Source organism: Phoca vitulina, unplaced genomic scaffold (genome assembly GCF_004348235.1).
Source record: "Phoca vitulina isolate PV1807 unplaced genomic scaffold, GSC_HSeal_1.0 scaffold23, whole genome shotgun sequence".
In the NCBI taxonomy this organism is placed as follows: Eukaryota; Metazoa; Chordata; class Mammalia; order Carnivora; family Phocidae; genus Phoca; species Phoca vitulina.
The window spans coordinates 20,971,762-20,991,933 of record NW_022589726.1 but is presented as its reverse complement, the minus strand read 5'-3'; the positions used below and the strand labels follow the sequence as shown (position 1 = coordinate 20,991,933).

The 20,172-nt window shown below is 54.7% G+C and overlaps 1 protein-coding gene across 5 annotated transcripts in view; it reads right to left on the bottom strand.

The window, feature by feature from the left end:
* Positions 1-11,243: 11,243 nt before the first annotated feature.
* Positions 11,244-20,172, bottom strand: part of NCKAP5L (NCK associated protein 5 like) — a 30,802-nt gene continuing 21,873 nt past the window's right edge. For all 5 annotated transcript variants that reach the window (XM_032420874.1, XM_032420878.1, XM_032420877.1 and 2 more), the window contains 7 exons: positions 18,721-18,834; positions 15,024-17,653; positions 14,012-14,174; positions 13,712-13,793; positions 13,033-13,341; positions 12,812-12,954; positions 11,244-12,469 (listed from right to left, as the gene is read on the bottom strand). In XM_032420874.1, the coding sequence (XP_032276765.1) occupies positions 12,257-12,469; positions 12,812-12,954; positions 13,033-13,341; positions 13,712-13,793; positions 14,012-14,174; positions 15,024-17,653; positions 18,721-18,834 (3,654 nt within the window). In that variant the 3' untranslated portion in view covers positions 11,244-12,256. The remainder of the gene's footprint in view (positions 12,470-12,811; positions 12,955-13,032; positions 13,342-13,711; positions 13,794-14,011; positions 14,175-15,023; positions 17,654-18,720; positions 18,835-20,172) is intronic.

Here is a 20,172-nt window from a genome sequence, read left to right as displayed (position 1 = left end):
TTTTAAAAGATTTTGTTTATTTGACAGAGAGAGACACAGCGAGAGAGGGAACACAAGCAGGGCGAGTGGGAGGGGGAGAAGCAGACTTCCTGCGGACCGGGGAGCCCGGTGTGGAGCTCGATCTCAGGACCCTGGGATCATGACCTGAGCTGAAGGCAGACGCTTAACATCTGAGCCACCCAGGCACCCCAAGCACTGAACTTTTCAATGACACCTCTTTGCTGTCAGGAGAAAGTTCAAACTTCTCATTGTATACTCAAAAATCCTCCCATCTTTCAGTGTTCCAGCCTTAATAAACTCATCTTTATGCTATAGATTGTTCCATTCGGTCCCTCACTGCTAGGCTTTGGAGTTTACATTTTTCTGCCTAGAACTCTCACCCCCAGCCTCTGTGCGTGACTCAGTTACACCTACTCTGCAGGTCTGAGTCCTGATATCACCTCATCTAGGGAGACTGGTTTAGAGCCCCTTCGGCGGCCTCCATAGCATGTGGGTACCCTCCACATTCCCCTGTGATCACCCAGTGACTGGCATCAACCACTAGAACTGTGAGTCCCGAGGGAAGGGGCATGTCACATTCCCCTCTGGGTCCCTGGTGCCTAGCTCAGTGCCTCACACCCACTAGGTGCCCAACCAATGTTTGTTGTATAAACAACAGTGTGGTTGGATGAGGAAATGAAAGAAGGAGAGGGTAGGTCCAAGTGCACATATTCGTATTCTCTGTTCTTTGTGCAACTCTGTGAGGGCGTGGGGAGACCGGCAGCTGATTTAGGGCATTGGTGACAAACGACGAAGGGAGGGCACCCTGCATTTCCTCTTCTCTCCACCGGGTGGCAGTTCAGGCCCGCGAACCTCTCTGACGGGCACGGCTGCCGGAGCGCCACTTGGTGGCAATATATTTCCTAACTGTTCTGCAGGAAATGATTTTTTTTCAGGATAAAGAATCGTGGACAAAGAAGATATGTGGCAAACTTAAATTGGGGCTTTTATTTTTATTTTTATTTTTTTTAAAGATTTTATTTATTTATTTGACAGAGAGAGATACAGCAAGAGAGGGAACACAAGCAGGGGGAGTGGGAGAGGGAGAAGCAGGCTTCCCGCGGAGCAGGGAGCCCAATGCGGGGCTCGATCCCAGGACCCTGGGATCATGACCTGAGCCGAAGGCAGACGCTTAACGACTGAGCCACCCAGGCGCCCCAAATTGGGGCTTTTAAACTAACTCCTTGGGAGTGCTCCTGCCTGAGAGAAGGCCCCCAGGGCTACCCTGTTGGCTTCCCCCCGATTCAATGACAGAAACCCGCTTTCCTGATGGCCTCTGCCCCGGTAGGCCCCAGTGGCCCTCTGCCCAGACTCTTCCCTGCCTTCACCTGCTCTCCTGCAGGAAACTTTCTCTGTAGTTATCAGAGATCTGTCTCCAGTTGTCCTCTCCCTCCATGTCCATGTCACTTTGGGATACTTCAGTGCCCCGGGGATGACCCTCCACCACCCGGCTCCCGGGTTCCTTGATCTTCCGGTCCTCTGCAGTGACTTTTCCCTCGGCCTCATTTCAGCCAGCAGCACCGGATGTGAAAGTCTACTCTTCTGCTCTCAGACCACAGCCACACATGGTTCCAACTCTCACTACCTCTCTCTGCTTCTCCCCTGCACTGTGGTTGCACCGAAACCCCAGCCCTGCCCCTTCACCCCTTCACCCCTCCACTGTATCCCACTCCTTTCGGGGCCCTCCTAGCGGCCCCTCCCTCTTTGTTGTGCTGTTGACAGCACCCTCTGGAGCTGAACTGCCTGGTTTGACGCACAGCTCTTCCGCACATAGGCTGGGACCTCGGACAGCTTCCTTGAGCTCTCTGAGCCTCACACTCTCATATGAACGTGGGGATAAAAGACTGTGGTGGGGTAACTGAGTTACTATGGATAAGCACTTCGAACAGTGCCTGGCACGCTGTAAATGATGTTTGCTCTGACTTATTATTATTCTTGCTCAAGCCGGAGCCTATGGTGGATGACCTCACCAGCCACCTCAACTCCCTCGTCAGCAAAACCCACCCTCGCACTAATCCCACAATCTTCCTTCTCTAGGCTTAGAACCAGGCCTCTGCACCCCAGTAAGAAAAGAAACAGCCACCACAAGAGCTCCACTTTCCTGTAGATTGGTGCCACAAGACATTCCTGCTCTTCAGCCGCCGCTGGGCTCCAGCCTCGTTTGAAAATCCTTGACTCGCCCTTAGCCTGGTCCCTCTTCTCTGTCCGCAGTGACCATTCCACAGCTTCACCACGTTCCCCATCCACATGCTATGGAATTCAGAAGGTACAAAAGGGTACACTGGATTGTGGTAAGTTGATAAACATGGCCACAGTATTTTGTAGATGTTTCCATGGAGGTGTGATGTCCACTCATCTCCTGCACTCTGATCCTCATAGCCCTGCACATTGCCTCCTCTGTCCCCGTCCCCTGAAACCCTTCCGCTGGGCCCTCTAGAGCTCACTGCTCCTCATCAGCAAGCTCCTTCTGGACATAGCCTCTGCGAAGAGTACCTCTCCCCTCCCGACTCACCCTGCTGACGCTGCCTTCTTTCCCTCAGCTCACACGTCACCAGGCCAGGTGTGCGGGTGCCCTCCTTGCTCTTCAGCACCGCCTTAGGACCCTTCTCCTTCCCTCAAGTCCCTCAGCTTTGAGTCTCCTGCGGACGGACTATACCGCTCACGCTACCTCCCTTTCCCGCTCACCTAACAACCCCCAGGTTACTTCCTCTCATTTCTTGAAGGCTTTGCCTCCTGCCTCATGGTCGTTCCCTCTGATGTGAATCCTGTCCTAGTTCTTCGAGATTTCAATATCCGCACAGATAGTTCCATGATCTCTTCTCCTCCAATGACCTTGCCCTTTACCCTGTCTGAACTACTCACTGCCGTGGTCATTTCCTGGTGCTTGTCCTTACCGGTAACTTCAACCCCTCTGTGTCCCAGGGCCGCTGGACCAAAGTACCACCGACTGGGCAGCTGGAACAACAGAAGCCTGTTGCCTCACAGTTCTGGAGGCTGGAAGTCCGAGATCAAGGTGTTGGCGGGGTTGGTTCCTTCTTGAGGACTGCGAGGGAGCATCCATTCCCTTCGGACCTCTCCCCTGACTTCTGGTGGTTTGCTGGCAATCGTTGATGGGTATTCCTTGGCTTGTAGATGCATCGCCATGATCTCTGCCTGCGTCTTCACATGGCCTCTCCCGTGTGTCTATCTGTCCTTATGTTTGATTTTCCACTTTTTATAAGGACACCAGTCATATTGGATTAGGGCCCACCCACATGACTTCATTTTAGCTGGATTACCTCTGTAAAGTCTTTATTTCCATTCTGAGGTACTGGGGGTTAGGACTTCAACATCTTTTTTTTTTTTTTTTTTCTGAGGGGGGCACAGTTTAACCCATAACACCTCCTATCATCTCAATCTCATGCGTCCCACCCTCTGATCACCACCTCATTTCTTCCCAACTCATTCTCTCTAGTACCCTATCACCAAAATTCCTTTGGTCCCGCCAGGACCTGCCATCTACTGATTGTACCTCTGTCATGCCTCTCTTTTATCATTCTCTCTTCCCTCTTTAACCAATGTAAAGCCCACAGCCAACTAATAGAATCACTCCCTTGCATATACCTTTAATCCCCTGGCCTCTCTCTCCCCTATGTTGTAGTCATTTGGTAAATTGGCAGCCCTGGCTAATCCTGTCTATTCTGTACCTAACACGGCAGGAGAAAAACCCCAACACATTTGTAAATAGAAATAGAAAGTTTGATGAAAATGAAACATTTACAGTTTCAAAGTACCTCCCCATTATGTTTTTATTAATTATACAGGGAAAAATAGTAAATGTATAATGGAGAAGTCTGGCAAACACCAACTTAAGTAATGAAAATGAACATCCTTATTATTATTTTTTTTAAGAATTTATTTATTTGACAGAGAGAGACACAGCGAGAGAGGGAACACAAGCAGGGGGAGTGGGAGAGGGAGAAGCAGGCCTCCCGCCGAGCAGGGAGCCCGATGCGGGGCTTGATCCCAGGACCCCGGGATCATGACCTGAGCCGAAGGCAGATGCTTAATAACTGAGCCACCCAGGCGCCCCAGAAATGAACATCCTTAGTAATGAGATAAGTCTCACTTGAAGGGACACCCGGGTGGCACAGCTGGTTGAGCATCCAACTCTTGGTTTCCACTCAGGTTGTGATCTCGGGGTCGTGGGATCGGGCCCACGTTGGGCTCTGCACTCAGCATGGAGTCTGCTTGGGATTCTCTCTCCCTCTGCCCCTCCACCCCCCATTCTCTCTCTCTCTCTCTCTAAAATAAGTAAATAAAATCTTTTTAAAAGTAAGTTTCACTTTAAATTCCTAATCACCTCAAGTGGACCCTTCATGCTGTGTGGTATCCCTACTCCATTCCCTAGTGTATTTACTCTTGACCTTCTAGATGACTAGTCATACTATCTCCTCTCTTCTCAAATCTCCAACACCTCGTTTTCCCATCCTCCCTTTTAGCTGATTATTGACCTTATTGATTATTGATTATCTGGCCTTGATTATTTCCTTGAGAAAGTGAAAGCAATCACAGCAGTACTTCTCTAAGTAGACACTCATACACTCAACTGCATCTGTGCCTTCCTTCCTCCTGTCCCTGTAGATGCTGCTTAGGGCCACACATGCCCTAGAGCCCAAGAGTTCCCTTTTGTCTCTCCTGGAATCATCATATTTTCTCTATTTTTTCTTTCCTATAAGAAAATGCCTTAATTTCTTCTATCTTTAAGAAATCCTCTCTTAGGGGAGTCTGGGCAATTCAGTCAGTTAAGCACCTGACTTTGGCTCAGGTCAGGATCTCAGGGCTGTGAGATCTAGTCCCACATCAGGCTCCCCACTCAGTGCGGAGTCTGCTTCTCCTTCGGCCTCTGCCCCTCTTCCTGCTTGTGCTCTCTCTCTCTCTTTCAAATGAATAAATAAAATCTTTAAAAAAAAAAAATCCTCTCTTAGGGCCTAGGAACCCTAAGGAACAACTCTCCAGTAGCAATGAGCATACCCAGCCTCCAGATCTTGGTTTCTAAATATCACTCCCCACCAGAAGAAACCAGGGCTCTTTGGAGAAATGGCGGATTCCAGGGTTGGGTTGAGGAAAGTCCAAGACGACTCTTGAGCATGTTATGCCAGAAAGTACATCCTCAAAGAATGATGGGGGTTTGTCAAAGAGATGGAAGCCAGCTTGAAGGGGCTCCTACTGGCCAAATCATGGACAATTTGAGCACCAAAGTAAATAATGATAGTAATGGATTACAAACCATTGAATAAAATAGGAAGTCATGAGTCCATACCGACATAAGCAAATGAATAAATAGAAAGTTTGATGAAAATGAAACATTTACACAGTTTCAAAGTACCTCCCCGTTATGTTCTTATTAATTATACAGGGAAAAATAGTAAATGTATAATGGAGTAGTCTGGCAAACACCAACTTAAATAATGAAAATGAACATCGTTAGTAATGAGATAAATGGAAATTATGGCCCCTAAAGTTAAAAAATGTCAAAGTCTCAGGGCACCTGGTGGCTCAGTCAGTTATGCATCTGCCTTCAGCTCAGGTCATGATCCCAGGGTCCTGGAATCGAGTCCCGAATCGGGCTCCTTGCTCAGCAGGGAGTCTGCTCCTCCCTCTCCCTCTGCCCTTCTCCCTGCTCATGCTCTCTCTCAAATAAATAAATAAAATCTTTTTAAAAAATGTCAAGCTCTCAAAAGTCAAGGACACTTTGGGGGCACCTGAGTGGCTCAGTCAGTTAAGTGTCTGACTCTTGATTTCTGCTCAGGTCATGATCTCAGGATTGTGAGATTGAGCCCCATGTCAGGCTCCCTGCTGGGTGTGGAGCCTGCTTGGGATTCTCTTTCCCTCTGCGCTCTGCCCCTCTCTCACCTCCCTTTCTTGAGAAAAAAAAAAAAAAGAAAAAATCAAGGACAGATTGAAGAATTGCTCCAGTTTGAAGGACACTAAAGAAATGTCTAAAAGCAATGTGCGACTTTTGAGCTGGCTATAAATGACATTATTTGGACAACTGGTGAAACCTGGATGTGGTCTGAGGATTAGATTGTCATTATATATTAATTCCTGATTTTGATAATGGTATGGGGTATATAAGAGAATGCCCTTGTTTGTAGGAAATCTGCAGTCAAGTATTGGGTGATGGATCATCAAGTTGGCAGCTTTCAAGAGGGTTAGAAGAAAGTTTTTGTATATGTGCTGCCGAAGCGAGCACTAGAAGAAAGTTTTTGTACTGTACTTGAAACATTTATGTAAGTTTGAAATAGTTTGAAAAATAAGACTTAAAAAAATAGTAAATATTGCATTTCTTGACCCCACTCTCCTCTCCCGCTCTCTTCTCCACTTTCTTAGAAGAGTCGTACATACTCCAATCCTTCCTTTCCCGTTTTTTTCTTGAACCACTCCAAACAGCTTTCATTTCCACCAGTACTCTTGCTAAGGTCACCAGTGACTTCTGTATTGCTAAGTTGAAGAAACAATTTTCAATCCTCATCTTGACAGACGCATCAGCAAAACTTGACACTGATTAATCTTTCCTGGAATGTTTTCTTTTTTTATATTCCAGGATCCCACATTCTCTTGGTACTATTTTTTTTTTAAAGATTTTATTTATTTGACAGAGAGAGATACAGCGAGAGGAGGAACACAAGCAGGGGGAGTGGGAGAGGGAGAAGCAGGCTTCCCGCTAAGCAAGGAGCCCAATGCGGGGCTGGATCCCAGGACCCTGGGACCATGACCTGAGCCGAAGGCAGAGACTTAACGACTGAGCCACCCAGGCACCCTTCTTGGTACTATTTTTTCAGTCTCCTTTGTGATCTCTCCTCATTTCCTCTGGCCTCTGAAGAAATGAAGGATCCCAGGATTTAGGACTCAGACCTTTCCTCTTCTTACTCCTTTGTTGAGCTCATCCAGCCCCTGGCTTTAAATAACATCCATATGTTGATGACTTACTAATTTATATCTCTAGCCCAGGCTTCTTTTCTAAACTCTGGACTTCTATAACCAACTGCTTACTCCACATTTTCCATTGGATGGTGTCCAATAGACATCTCAAATTTAACATGGCCAACACTTAACTCCTGATCTTCCCTCCCTCAAGTCTGCTCTATTTACTCTCCCCCTTATCGGTTAATGGCAACTTCTTTCTACCAGTTGCTCCAAAACCCTTGGAGTTACCCTTGGCTCTTCTCCTTTCTTCACATCAATTACATTAGCAAATTTGATTGTCTAGAGCACCTCCACCCTGGAACAGGTCGCCACCATCTATCATTGGAGTTACCCAAGAGGTCCCCTTACTGGTCTGCTGCCATACTTGCCCTCTTTAGTTTATTCTTTACCACTCTCTAACGGCTCCCCATTTCTCTCTGAGTAAAAAGTCAAAGTCCCTAACTTCGGGCCACAGGATTCTACATGGTCACTTACTCTGACCACATTGGCTGAGAATAAAAAATTTAATAATACTGAATGATGTAGAAGATAGTCTCACTTACACATTGTTAGTGAAATGCAATTTGTTCATATCTGGAAAAAATTTAAATTAAGCATATACTGTGATCTAGCAATTCCTTTTTTTAAAAAAAGTATTTTATTTATTTATTTGAGAGAGAGAGAGAGCACAAGCAGGGTGAGGGAGAGAGGGAGAAGCAGACTCCACTCTGAGCAGGGAGCCCAATGTGGGGCTCGATCCTGGGACTCCAGGATCATGATCTGAGCTGAAAGCAGATGCTTAACTGACTGAGACACCCAGGCGGCCCCGACCTAGCAATTCCACTGGTAAAAATTTATCTTGTGAAAATACACAAGTGGCCAAAGACACATATGCAATGTTCGCTGCAGCACTATTTGTCATGGGAACACAAATATACATGGCCCATCCATACAACGGAAGACCGTGTATGATAATAGAGATTCACGGACTTTGGAAAAATCTCCAAGATGTATCATTAAATGCTAAAAGAAGCAGATCAGTAACTATAGAATAATCTCATTGTTTAATAAAAGGTCAACATAAACGTGCTGTGTGTGTGTGCGTGCACACGTGCGTGCATTTAAAACATGATTTGAAAAGGTTACTGATCAGCATGGGTTATATCTGGGGAGTGAGGCTGGGAGTTGGAGTATGAAAGAGATGCTTCTTCCTTCTATAATGTTCTATTCAATTTCAGTCACCTTTTTTTTTTTTAAAGAAAAAAATGCACCTTTTAAAAAAGTTTTTTTAAAAAACATGCACTTTTATAATTTGTATGTCTTTAGTAATTATAAAAAACATTTTTAAAAGTTTATCCCATCCCAAGATCATAGAAATGCTCACCTGTATTTACTTCACATTCACGTGTCTTTAAAAAAAAGTACATGTTTGAATTAACTCACACAGGATTAAAGGATGGGTGGGTATATCTAGAGTTTGCTGCAGAGCATGACTGTTTCTTTTTTAAAACCTTTTTTGATAAAGAAAACAGAACATACTATTTGTAGAAAATCTAGCAATAAAAACTCTTGGCAAGCCAGAGAAAACCTGTTAACGTTTTAGGACATTTCCTGTAAAAGGCAGGGTGTCCAGTGATATGAAACCTGAAACCTTCTCAGTCTTTTGCTGATGCCTTAACGCCATTTGAAGAGGGGATAAGGGGGGCCTGGCAGTTTTGGCTTCCTCTGTTTGGAAAATTCAGCAGAAGGGGTCACACACAATGGTAAGGCAAACATCACCCATTGTTCATGGAGAAAATAGTGAGGTCACCTTAATCCTGCCAGCAGATGTCGCCAACCGAGATATGCAGCGTTCTGCCATAGTGAAGATCAAGTAGTCTTTTAGCCAAACCCTTCCTTGAAGTACAAGGAGAAACTGGTTCCCCAGGAGTGTCTTTGACCCACGTGTGTGTCCCCCCTCCACAGGCTTACTTCAGATGGAGGGCGCACCCAGTTCCGTGGGCTGGACATGGGCAGATTTAGGAATGGAGCTGCCCACCTGGGAACTGTCAGGAGCGCAGGGCTGGCTCCCAGGTACCAGGTGTGCCTGAGGTTGCTTGGCCCACGCTGCCCCAGGGGCCGAGGGGACACCTTGCATTTGCAACACTGCAGAACAGAGCCTGACAGCAGACGGGCCAGACCCTGGTGACACAAACATGGATGTACCACCTGGTCTCAGCTTGCCAGAAGTGGAGTCCAGAGTCAAACCCACCATGCCAAACTCTTTCCCGGAAAGGACAGAGGGTAAATACCCGGCAGGCAAACAATTCTGGACTAACAAGGAAATGAGGTAATACATCAGGTTCAAACAGAAAAAGGCGCCCGAAGAGCCCAGAAATAAAAAATTAGAAGGATGTAGCCTTTGTATAAGCCCCTGTGGCAAGAGGCAGATTAGCAGCCTGGCAATATCATTCGCTAGCCCATAAAAGCGGAAGGGACAATGGGAAAGGAGCTGCAGGTAGAAGATGGAAGTGAGAAAATGGGATTCGGACGTTTAGGGAAAACCAAGATATCTGACTTGAGCCTTCTCTAAGTCTTGTTAATTTCTTCCAGGACATCAACCAAGGGAAACGGGAGAGACAGAGGCCAGATTAAAGGAGACACAGGAAGAACTAGACAGCTAAGGAGAAAGGTGGTCTGGCTCAATCTCCTGATCTTCCTTCCATAGATAAGGAAAACCAAGGCCCAGAGAAAGGATGCCGCTTTCCCACAAAACCAGACTCAGTGGCTAAGACTCTTGAGTTCCCTGTCTAGTGCTCTCAAGCCCTGCCCATCAGGAGTGATCCATAGGCCAAAAAGGGAGGAGGAGATTAAAGTCCTGCCAGAAGAAAGGCAAGCTACACACTCGGAAAGAAACCACTCTCCTGAGGCTCCATCACTTCTCAGCCAGGCTGGCACCATGGTAGGTGTTTATTTTAATGGGGGGAGTTCTTCTACTGCTCTCTGGAGCATTCCGGGGCTGGAGACACCAGTGGAAGGAGCTAGTTTAAAGGGAGGCCCAGACACCCTCCCTACCCTGACCTTCCTTGGGCTGGCCAGGGCACAGAGCGACAGCCAGCGTACAACCGAGGTGTGAATGGGCCCAGCCCTACTCCCTGCCAGGCACCCCGACCTCAGCTCTGCGAGCCTGTGGTGCCAATACAGACCATGTGTTCGCCGGAGGGCCCCCACCCCCATGGTGAACGGTCCAGAATCCCAGCCACAAGGCCAGGGGTACTGAGCGCATGCTGCCCAGGTGGCCTTCAGACTGTACATGATGGGGAGAGGCTGGGGGCCGGCTAGGCCTGATGGGCACTCAACAAGTCACCCCACACCTGGCAGCCTGGGCAGGAAGGAGGCCCTCCTTGGCCCAACTTGGCTGGCCAATGTGTGATGGTCTAGGTGCCCCCTGGCTGACCTCCAGCTAATGCCCAGCTTCATGCCCAACGGGAAATCCAAGGCCTAGAGGGCCACCACCACCCCGTGGCCTTTTCATGCCATGTGGAGAGTACGAAATAACTCCTAGAAGCCTAGACCCTTCCACACAGCCTCATTCTTGGCCTCCCCTTCCTGAAGTGAGAATTTCAGAGCAAGGGGAACTTCTGGTTGAAATCTGAGGTAGAGGGGCACCTGGGTGGCTCAGTCGGTTAAGCATCTGCCTTCGGCTCAGATCATGATCCCAGGGTCCTGAGATCAAGCCCCACATCGGGCTCCCTGCTCTGCCGGGAGCCTGCTTCTCCCTCTCCCTCTGCTGCTCCCCTTGCTTGTGTTCCTGCTCTCTCCCTGTCAAATAAATACATAAAATCTTTAAAAAAAAAAAAAAAAGAAAGAAAGAAAGAAAGAAAAAAAGAAAGAAAGAAAGGAAGAAATCTGAGGTAGAAATAGGGGCAAGAAGATCTGGGGGGAAAGCCCAATGTCTGAGGAGAGATAAGAAGGTGGCAACAGGGGGCGCCTGGGGGGCTCAGTTGGTTAAGCGTCTGCCTTCGGCTCAGGTCATGATCCCGGGGTCCTGGCATGGAGCCCCACTTCACTTCGGGCTCCCTGCTCAGTGGGGAGTCTGCTTCTCCCTCTGCCTCTGTTCCTCCCCCATTCATGCTCTCCCTCTCTCTCAAATAAATAAAATATTAAAAAAAAAAAATGGCAACAGTTTGAGACCCAGCTGTGCTTTGCTTTCTGGCAACAGGAGGCTACAGACACTTAACTCTGTCTACACAGCAGCCCCCGAAGCTCACTGCACACCCCATCCCACCCAGTATGTACCGGAGTTTGAGCACACGCCCACAGCCGCACCCCTCCCCCACAGGCAGCCCAGCCTCTGCCCTACCGCGGGGGAATGAATCCCCTGATCCCAGGCACCATTCCAGGCCTAAGTAGGTCCCACACCCCAACCCTTCGTGACCTTCTAAGGTGACCCCACCAGCAGCTGTGCTGGTGGCAGGGGGCTGCCTCCCAAGGGCACCTGAGGCCAAGTCTAGGTCCCTGGGGTCCCTCACCCTGGCGCCCATGCAGCCTCCACCCATCTGTCCACCCCGGAGACCTCCCACAGAAAAAGCGGAGTCCAGGGCAGGGAGGGGCCTCCACGTTTTATTAGGAATAGGGCAGAAGCAGAGGCTGGAAGCAGAGCAGCCGAGTTCTTAACGACAGATAAATTAACCGCAGTGCGGGGATGGGGGTGGGGGCTGGGCCAGGCGCTTCAATATAAAAAAACCACAAAAAGACAGACAAACGGACCCCAAAGACATGGGGCAGGGGAGGGCAGCACCATCCAGACAGCAGGGAGGACCAGGGCAGACAGAGAGAGAAGGCAACTTGACCCTTCGCCCCCCCAAACTCCACCGGCCCGGGGACTCTGGGCTGGCCCCTCGGGGCTCCAGGGCAGGGAGCAGCCAGGTTGGAGATGGCACAGCTGGTAGGCGGGAAGCCCAGCACCACAAGGTGGCTCAGCCTCAAGGGGGCGCTGGGGGCCGGGACACAGCGACCTTGAACCCCCAGGCCCTCAGAGGACGAGCCTTACTCCAGGTGAGAGAAGGGACCAAGGATGGGGTCTCTCCCTGAGCTGACAGTGGGCATCCCCTCCACAGCAGCGGTGGGTAATGGGGTGTGTCAGGGACCCCCTTCACCTTCTGATCCATCTGCCTCCTTGGTTCCTGCAGGGAGGGGCCCCACGGGCCCCGAGGGATGGGGCACGAGGACAGCTGGTCCAGTCAGTGGTCTCCAACACCAGAGAGGGGCCCTAGTGTGGCGCAGCCCCTCAGCCCTGACTCCCACAGGAGGAGAGCGAATCGTAGAGGGAGTCACTGAGAGACTCTGAGGTCTCCAGACCTGGGGGGCCGCCACTGGCCACTCTCCCTTCCTCGCCCACGTCCGATGTGCTGGGCGTGCGGCTACCTCCAAACGCCGGGCCCTGGGGTGTAGGGGCTGGGCGGCTGGGCTCCAGGCTCCGCTTCCGGTCCACGGGCAGGGCCTGGGAAAGGAAGGGAAGCTCAGGAGGTAGCTCCTTTCACCCCCCAGCCGGGCCGGAGAGGTGCTGGGCTCTGCCCGCCTGACGGGGTGCTGCAGAGGGGGCCCACCAAGGTGGCCCGAGGCACAACTGAGCAGGGTCCTACCGAGGTTCTGGGGAGGGAGAGAAACCCTTTCTCCAAGAGGGGTGTGAGAAGGGGCAGGTGGGTGGGCTGCCCGGAGGGGCATCCAAGGGGGCTGACCCTTCAGCCTCTTCTAAGACAGGGCTGTACCTCGTTGCAGGAACTGCTCTCCCCATGTCATCCCTCCTGCCCTCCAGGCCTGTCCCCTTTCTGGCCATGCTCACCATGGGGGTCCTGGGCAGCCCCTCCAATTGTCGGGACGGGCATAGAAAAGGGTCAGCGGAGCTGTTGGCTGCCCTCGCGTTGGGGAAGGTCCAGTTCTTAGCCAGCTGGACAGGAGGGGGAGGGCCTGGGTCTTCACAGGGATCTGCATGGGGACAAGGGGAAGGTGGGTGGTGGCAGGTAGAGCTCCAGGGACGACCCGCCCTTCTGCCCGTCTACTCACCGTCAGGACAGGTCTGATGGCCCCGGTGGCCCGGAGCGGCAGTGAGCAGCGCGGGGAAGGCTGACATGCTAGGGTGCCGCCCGCCCACCAGCAGCTCCTCCAAGCCCGGCACCTCACGCTCCAGCGTGTGGGCGCGGCGGGGGACTTTGGTAAGGGGTGGGGGCCGAGCCGGGGGCACTCCCGGTGGGGGGTCCAGCCGTGGTGGCTTTGTCTTGGGAAGATTCTTGCTGGGGGTCCCATTGCTGCCATGGTCTGGGGGTGGAAAGGTCCCAATGCCACTGTCCAGGGTTCGAGTCAAGGAGCCACAGGCTGGGGAGGGGAGGGCAAGTCAGGGAGGGGAGGCTGCAGGCTCCGCCCCTCTGCCTTCTTCTTCCGGCTTCCTGCCCCGGCCAGGGCTCCCCACCTGGGCAGGGCCCCTCCTGGCCCAACAGGCTGTCACCCCTGCCAGTCCTCCCCCTCAACTCCCCTAGACATGGAGGGATATGTGGTGGGGGGGGAGGGAAGCAGGCCGGGTACCCAAGGGCAGGGAGGGATTTAGTTCTGTGCAGCTCCAGTGCCTACCTGGTGCTTGGCCCCAAGATGGCACTCAGGGCCTGGCACCTGCTGCAGTGACAGGAAAGGAGTAAAGCGGGCAGGGGCTGAGGGGCAGGTCCCATCCTTGGCCCCTGACCCCGCTGACCTGTGAAGTGTGAGGTGGGCACTGGCTCAGCCAGGCTGTCCTCTGAGGGCATCTCTTCCCGCCTTCCTGGCTCGCTGTTCGGCTGCGTGGGGGTATAGGAGACCTCAGAACCCATTCCTTCCACCCCCGCCCAGGCCCCTCCCCAAGCTCTGTCATTAGGACCCCCGGAGCCCACCAGCCCCCAGAGACCACGAGTACACCCAGCAGCTTCCACGACCCAGGGAAGGGGGACCCTCCAGGGGGTGGGAGATCTGGCAGGGCCACAGAGCCAGGCCCAATACCTAGCCACCAAGAACCTACCTTTCCAGGAGGTTTTCCACAGCTCTGAAGAGGCCCCACCAGGCCATTTCGAGGCCCACAGGCTGGCCAGGGGTTCTTGGGGTCAGAGGACACTGGCTGGAAATCGCCATACTCGGGTTTGGGCTCCCGCCAGTTCTTGGGCGGCAGCTCCTTGCCATCCACCCTACAGGCAGCGGGGTAGACGAAGGTGAACGGAGGCCCGGGTGCACCCAGACACTCGGACCTCACTCCCTCCGGTGGGGCTGGGTCTAGCGAAATCCCCACTGCCCCCGGCCCCTGGGAGAGGGGACACAGCCCCGGTGGCTGTCGCCATCAACTCCTCCTGATGCTGGGAACAGGCAGAAGCTCTAGGAAAAACCTCAGAGAAACGGCAGGGGAGATGGGACAAGTTCTCCAAAAGCCACACAGGGTCAAGCCTAGAGACCTCTCGACGCCATCTGCTAGTAGATGGCAGCCTGGTCACCTCCTGGTCCACACAGGCCACACCCCCACCCGGTGCCCAACCCCTATGGACATTCTGCCTCATCTGGCCCGGATGGAGCAACCCCCAGACGGGACGGCCCCTTCTCTGAGCCACCACTCCCGCTGCTGAGTCTGTGGCAGGTGGCAAAGGGCAAGATGGGGAGCGGAACCCCGTGTGCTACAGGACAGAAAATCCCAGAGTAAGACCCCTATCAGCCCACGGTTAACTCCAGCTGACGCTGGAGGCGACTCAGGGCAATGTGGACTGTTAACTCTTCTTCAATGTGAAGCTGGGTCTCAGCACGTGCAACATCAGGCGGTCAGAGAGGAGGGGGACTGGGGCACAAAGCCCGGGCTTCCGATCTAAGCCCCGATCTTTCCTCTGGGCCAGCCCATTAGCCCCTAGATGCTTTGGTGGCATTTTACTCGACCTCCTGCCCTTTCTGCTCTCAGGGAAAGCAGTCCCAGCCCCAGGAGGGCCCATGGGGGGTGGAGGGAGAGTGCCCCCCAGCTACTCAGCGCCTGCTGACCGGGGCCAGGCCTTCCTCACCTGTTGAGCAGCTGCTGCATGAAGGTGTCCGCGCCCTGGTACATGCCAGCCAGCTGGCCCTGCACCTGCCCCAGCCCCGTACTCGGTCCTGGAGCCGGTCCTCCGGGCCGCGGCCGGGCCCGGCTGCTCAGGTAGGCCTTCTCCTCCTCCAGTGCCCGGCGGAGGTCTTCCGCCTTAGCCATCAGCTTGGAGATGTTGAGGCTCTCGGCCTCCAGCTTCCGGGCTTCCATCTTGACCTCCTTCCGGAGCGGGGAGCCCCCGCCGGCCGCTTCCTTGCCCTTGGCGGCCTCTGCGCGCCGGTTCAGCGCCGGCAGCTTGCTCTTCTTCAGGCCGAACCAGCTGGCGATGCTGCTCGCGTTGCGGTGCTTGGCCTCGGCGCCCGGTGCCCGCTCCTGGCCCTGGAGCCGCAGCACGTTCTCCTCGATGCCCTTCATCACCTTCTCCTCGATGGCCGAGTGCGGGGCCCGGCCCTCAGGGCCTTGGCTTGGGTCTGCAGGGCCGGGGGCAGGGGACGGAGGCTGGGCCGGAGCGCCGCCGCAGTCGGCCCACGGTGGGCCCTTCCCCTTGTCAGGCTTCGGGGGCTCCTTGGTGGTCGGTGGGGCCCCCAGGCGGGGTACCACCTTGGTGGGGGACTTGGAAGGTAGCTTCGTCGGGCTGCCATGGGGGCTCTTATTGGGCTTGCCAAGGCTGGGGGCTGAGGTGGGCACTTTGGCAGGGGTGCGGGGTACCTGGGGGCACAGGGCCCCTGCCAGCCGGCTCTTGGCCAGCTCCACTTTGGTGAGGCAGCTCCTTGGTGAGACGGGCTCCAGGTCCACCCGGGCCCCCATGGAGTGGGAGGAGTAGACTCGGGCCCCGGGGTCCCCCAGGAGCCCAGGGTCTTGCTGCTTCAGGCTGCTCGTGCCTAAGGCCACTGCCCCCCGCAGGGCCCCCTTGGCTTCTGGCCCCTCAGGAGGCCGGGGGGTGGGAGGCGCCACATCTCCAGGGCTCTCCGCTGACCTCCCTGCTCCCCGCACCTTCTCGGTGCCAGGCCTGGCTGGCACCCCGTTTTTCTCTGGCCCTTCGGGGCCAGTCTTCAGTTTCCCCAGGGCTGCCAGTCTGTCCCGCAGAGGGGTGTAGCCAGGATCCCCAGGTCGCCGCCCTGCCCCCTGGCTGGGCTTCTTGGATGAGCTGCTAGGGGTCCGGCGGCCAGGATGGGGAGACTCCGAACCGGCTTTGTCCAAACTCTTCTCCTGGGCATTCCCATAGGAGCAGGATTCTGGGAGGCAAGGGCTGGGGGGAGCTCCAGGACTTCTGAGGACCTCAGGGGCCCGTGGCACCTCCAGAGTTAATTGTGGGTAGGTGGGTACCTGCAGTGGGGATGGAGGTGGCTCTGGGGAAGGCCCCCTAAAGGTGCTCTGGGAAAGGTCCAGGATGTTCTCATAGCAGGGAGAGACCACGGGTCCTGGGGACAGCGTGGTAGACAACGCTGGCTGGGGAGGTCTGAGCTGTGCAGAGTCCAGAGCTGCAGAGCAGGGGGAAGGGCTGGTGGGCAGGCCCTGTGCTCCCTCCGGGGACAGCTCTCCTCCACTCAGACCCCTGCGGGCCAGCAGCGGGGAGGGGCTGCCATCAGAACCACTGTGGCGACAGGGGATTCGGGAGTTCCGGGGAAGCTGGGGGCTGAGCTGGGGGCCTCCTGGGCTGGGGACCTTCTCCGAAGCTGGAGGCAGCTTTAGAAACTTGAGACCTCTGGCTGGAGAGGGCAGAAGGGGTCCCTGGGCTTCCCCGGGAGAAGGGGGGCCAATTTGGAGCTTGCTTTTCACCTGAGATGAGGAGTAGGGGTGGCCAGGCCGCAAGCCCAGGGGGGCATCACCCGCACCCATGAACATGCTGAGGAAGGGGAGGGGCCCCTGGCCCTCTGAGGTAGCACCAAAGCCCGGCCTGTGGGCCTCTGGGGTACCCCCACCCCAAGCTGACTTGGGGAGGCCTTTGGACTTGGACAGCTGTGGAGGACCCTGGTCTGGGGAAGATGGCTGCCCGGGACCTGGCTGGTCCCCGCTGAGTGGGCCTGCAGCCCCGGCCAAGAAGGCCTGTAGGTAAGACTCTGTGTCCTCAAGGAGCTGGCCCAGGTTCAACTGTTTGCGGGCCAGGGCCCCAAGCAGGGTGTCAGGGCTGGGTGCCTCGTTGGGGTCACCTGCCTCATCCGAGGAGGAGGAGCTGCTGCTGCCTGGGGCACAGGGTGGCCCAGAGCCAATGCCTTGGGCCTGGGAGGAGCCCCTACCAGGGCCCCAAGGCCGCCCAGCACCCTCTTCCTCCCCTGGGCCCCCCAAGAGGCGCTCCCAGTGTAGCAGGCCTCCCAGGCTACCAGGGCCTAGGAGCAGGTAGGGGGCCCAGGAGGAGGGTTCAGGCTGGGGCGGGCCACACAGCTCGCCGTTGATCGGCTCTGGGGAGCCGGGACCCTCGCCTGGGGGCCGCCATGGGGTGGCAGGCGAGCAAAGAAGCAAGGGGTCAGTCTCTTCCAGGGCTCTCAGCACCTCCAGGATCTGCGCTTTCTTTCGAAGGAACGGGGACAGGGCATCCAGTGCCGGGGGTGGGGCGGCCGGGGGTCCCGGGGGTCCTGGGCCTCCTGGCCGCAGCTGCTGCTCCCAACACACCTTCGGGGAGAAACAACATGAGGAGGGGCCCGCGTGCAGGCCTAGGACCTGAGCTGGGCCAAACTGAGTATGTCAGGAACAGAGCTGGCCTGGTTTTGTCCGAGTCCCCAGAAGGAATTAACAGCTTCTCGGCTAGGACAGCTCAGCTTCCTTAAGTCACTGAGCCCTGGTTACCCCAACTCTTCCTCCTGGTGTACCCGGGTGGGGTGGGGACCTCACCTCCCTTCCTGGTTATCCGAGCACCCCCCTGCTTCCACCCCCCCACTACTGTTTGGGTCAGCAGGGCTGACAGCACCTACAACCCTGATATCTATGTTTGCCCCAGGGGAGGGAGGCCTGTCCATTTTCCAGGCTCCAGAAAGAACACAGAGACTCAAGAAGGGGATGCTATGTGGCCAAGTGCTAAGTCAGTCCCTGCCAGCAAGCCCAGGCCTTCTCGGGTCAGACAGCTGTCCTGCGGACCCGCACCCCAGGCAGGAGGCAACTGGGACAGCTCCACGGCAAGCCTCTCCCCGTTTCTGCCCAGCTCCTTCTTGGGCCCAGCTCATCTGGCATAGCGGTTAACCACACAGGCCCCTGAGCCAGACTATGTAGGTTCAAGTCCCAGGTCTACCGCTCAACTAGTTATACGGACTTCAGCTAGTTTTTTCACCTAAGCTTCACAGCATCGTCTATAAAATGGGGTGGTAATTGTGCTTAACCTCCTAAAATAAAGGAAACCACGGAAGCAAAAGAAAAAATGAGTAATAGTTCTAGACTTGAATAGAGACAATTGTGAATATAGGTCAAAAATTATTAAAAAATATATAAATGAGATCCAGGTGTGCAGCACAGAGCGAGAGCTCAGGAAATGGTCACCACGAGTCTACCACTAACTAACTTTGCTCGCAAGGCTAGTGACTGGCAGTGGGGTCCTGTTTCTCCCGGTCTGAGGCTCATACCCAGACGAGGATCTGGGCACCAGGGAGCAGCCCTCCCCCTGGCACTCCTTAGGAAGCAGCAACGGAGAACCGACTGAGGAGTCCGTCACCAGCAAAGCCACAGAGCACTCTGGCCAGCCCTCCTACCTCTCTCTGCCCAGCACAGTGCCCCAGCGGCAGCGGGGTGGTCGGTCCCTCGGCAGAGCTCAGGGAGGGAGAGGCCGGCAGCTCTGAAGGCGGCTGGAGCGGCGCAAGTGGGATCTGCAGGGGAGAGGCAGAGTTAGCACCGGGGCTGTCTGTCCCGGGTCCCTACCCCCTCACGAAGTTCGTCCTTCCCCTCCAGGGCAGGACAATGTTCTTCCAAGTCTGCTCCTTTGGGGACGTCTCTTGGCCTCCAGTGTGGCTTCCACCACCATCCCTGCCACTTGGTCAGAGGAGCCTCGGGAGACTGTGCACAGGTGGAATGAAGACGTGTGAGCCCAGGTGGCAGGGAGATGGCCTGGGGCTCTGGAGAAAGAAGGTCCCAGGGGCAGAGGGCAGTGGCAAGCCTGATTTGCGGCTCCAGGACCACTCTGCTTCTCTGCGGGGCCCCCTTCCGATTACAGAGGGCCGGCCCCCAACAGCCCCTTCCTGTTCTGACTGCCTATGAGCCTAGCTTCCCCGGGACGGCTGAGACTGACGCAGAGGCATCTGTTACTGGGTCCGAGAAGAGAGATGGTAGGGGTTCTTATCTCTGCTCCCCCCCGCCCAAATGGTCTCTGAGGATGACAAAAGTACCACTACGGAATCACGGGTCACCTCTTTCTCAGTCCCTGTGAATGTCATTTCCATCGCTGAGGCGTCTTGACTAGACAGGAGTCAGCTTTAAACTCCTGCCTCTGGGGTGTTTCTCCCTCTTCTGGCCGGCCGGCTACAGCCCAGATCCTCACTCCTGGCCTGGATGCTGCTCAGCGTTTGTCTCCCCGACCTGGTTCAGTGGCTTTACAAATCCCTTATCCACGAAGCAGAAGTATTTTTTTTTCCTTTTCCTCTAAAGCCTCCTATTCCTGCCCACTTGCTGAAGGAGACAGGTCTGGACCCCTCTGCCGGCATTCTGGGCCTGGCCTGCTGGTCCTTCCCTGATGCCACCTCTGGTTCTTTTTTTTTAAAGATTTTATTTATTTATTTGACAGAGAGAGACGCAGCGAGAGAGAGGGAACACAAGCAGGGGGCAGAGGGAGAGGGAGAAGCAGGCTTCCCGCAGAGCAGGGAGCCCGATGTGGGGCTCGATCCCAGAACCCTGGGATCATGACCTGAGCCGACTTAACGACTGAGCCACCCAGGCGCCCGCCACCTCTGGTTCTCACTGCTGTTCCTTGGCACAGCGTCCGTTCCAGCCCAGCCGAACAGCTTGCTTCTGCCCGGGGTTTCCCTGCAGTTCCTCCCACAGGGCATCCCTTCTCCCCACCTGCAACTCTACTTTTTAAATCGCCCGTGCAGCAAGGCCCAGGTCCAGGGTCACCTCCCTACGGCCACTGTGCTGGCCTCTCCCCGCTCCGGGCTCGTGGACAGTACTGTCACCAGCTCCGTACTATGGCTGTCTGCACACTGCCTTAGCTC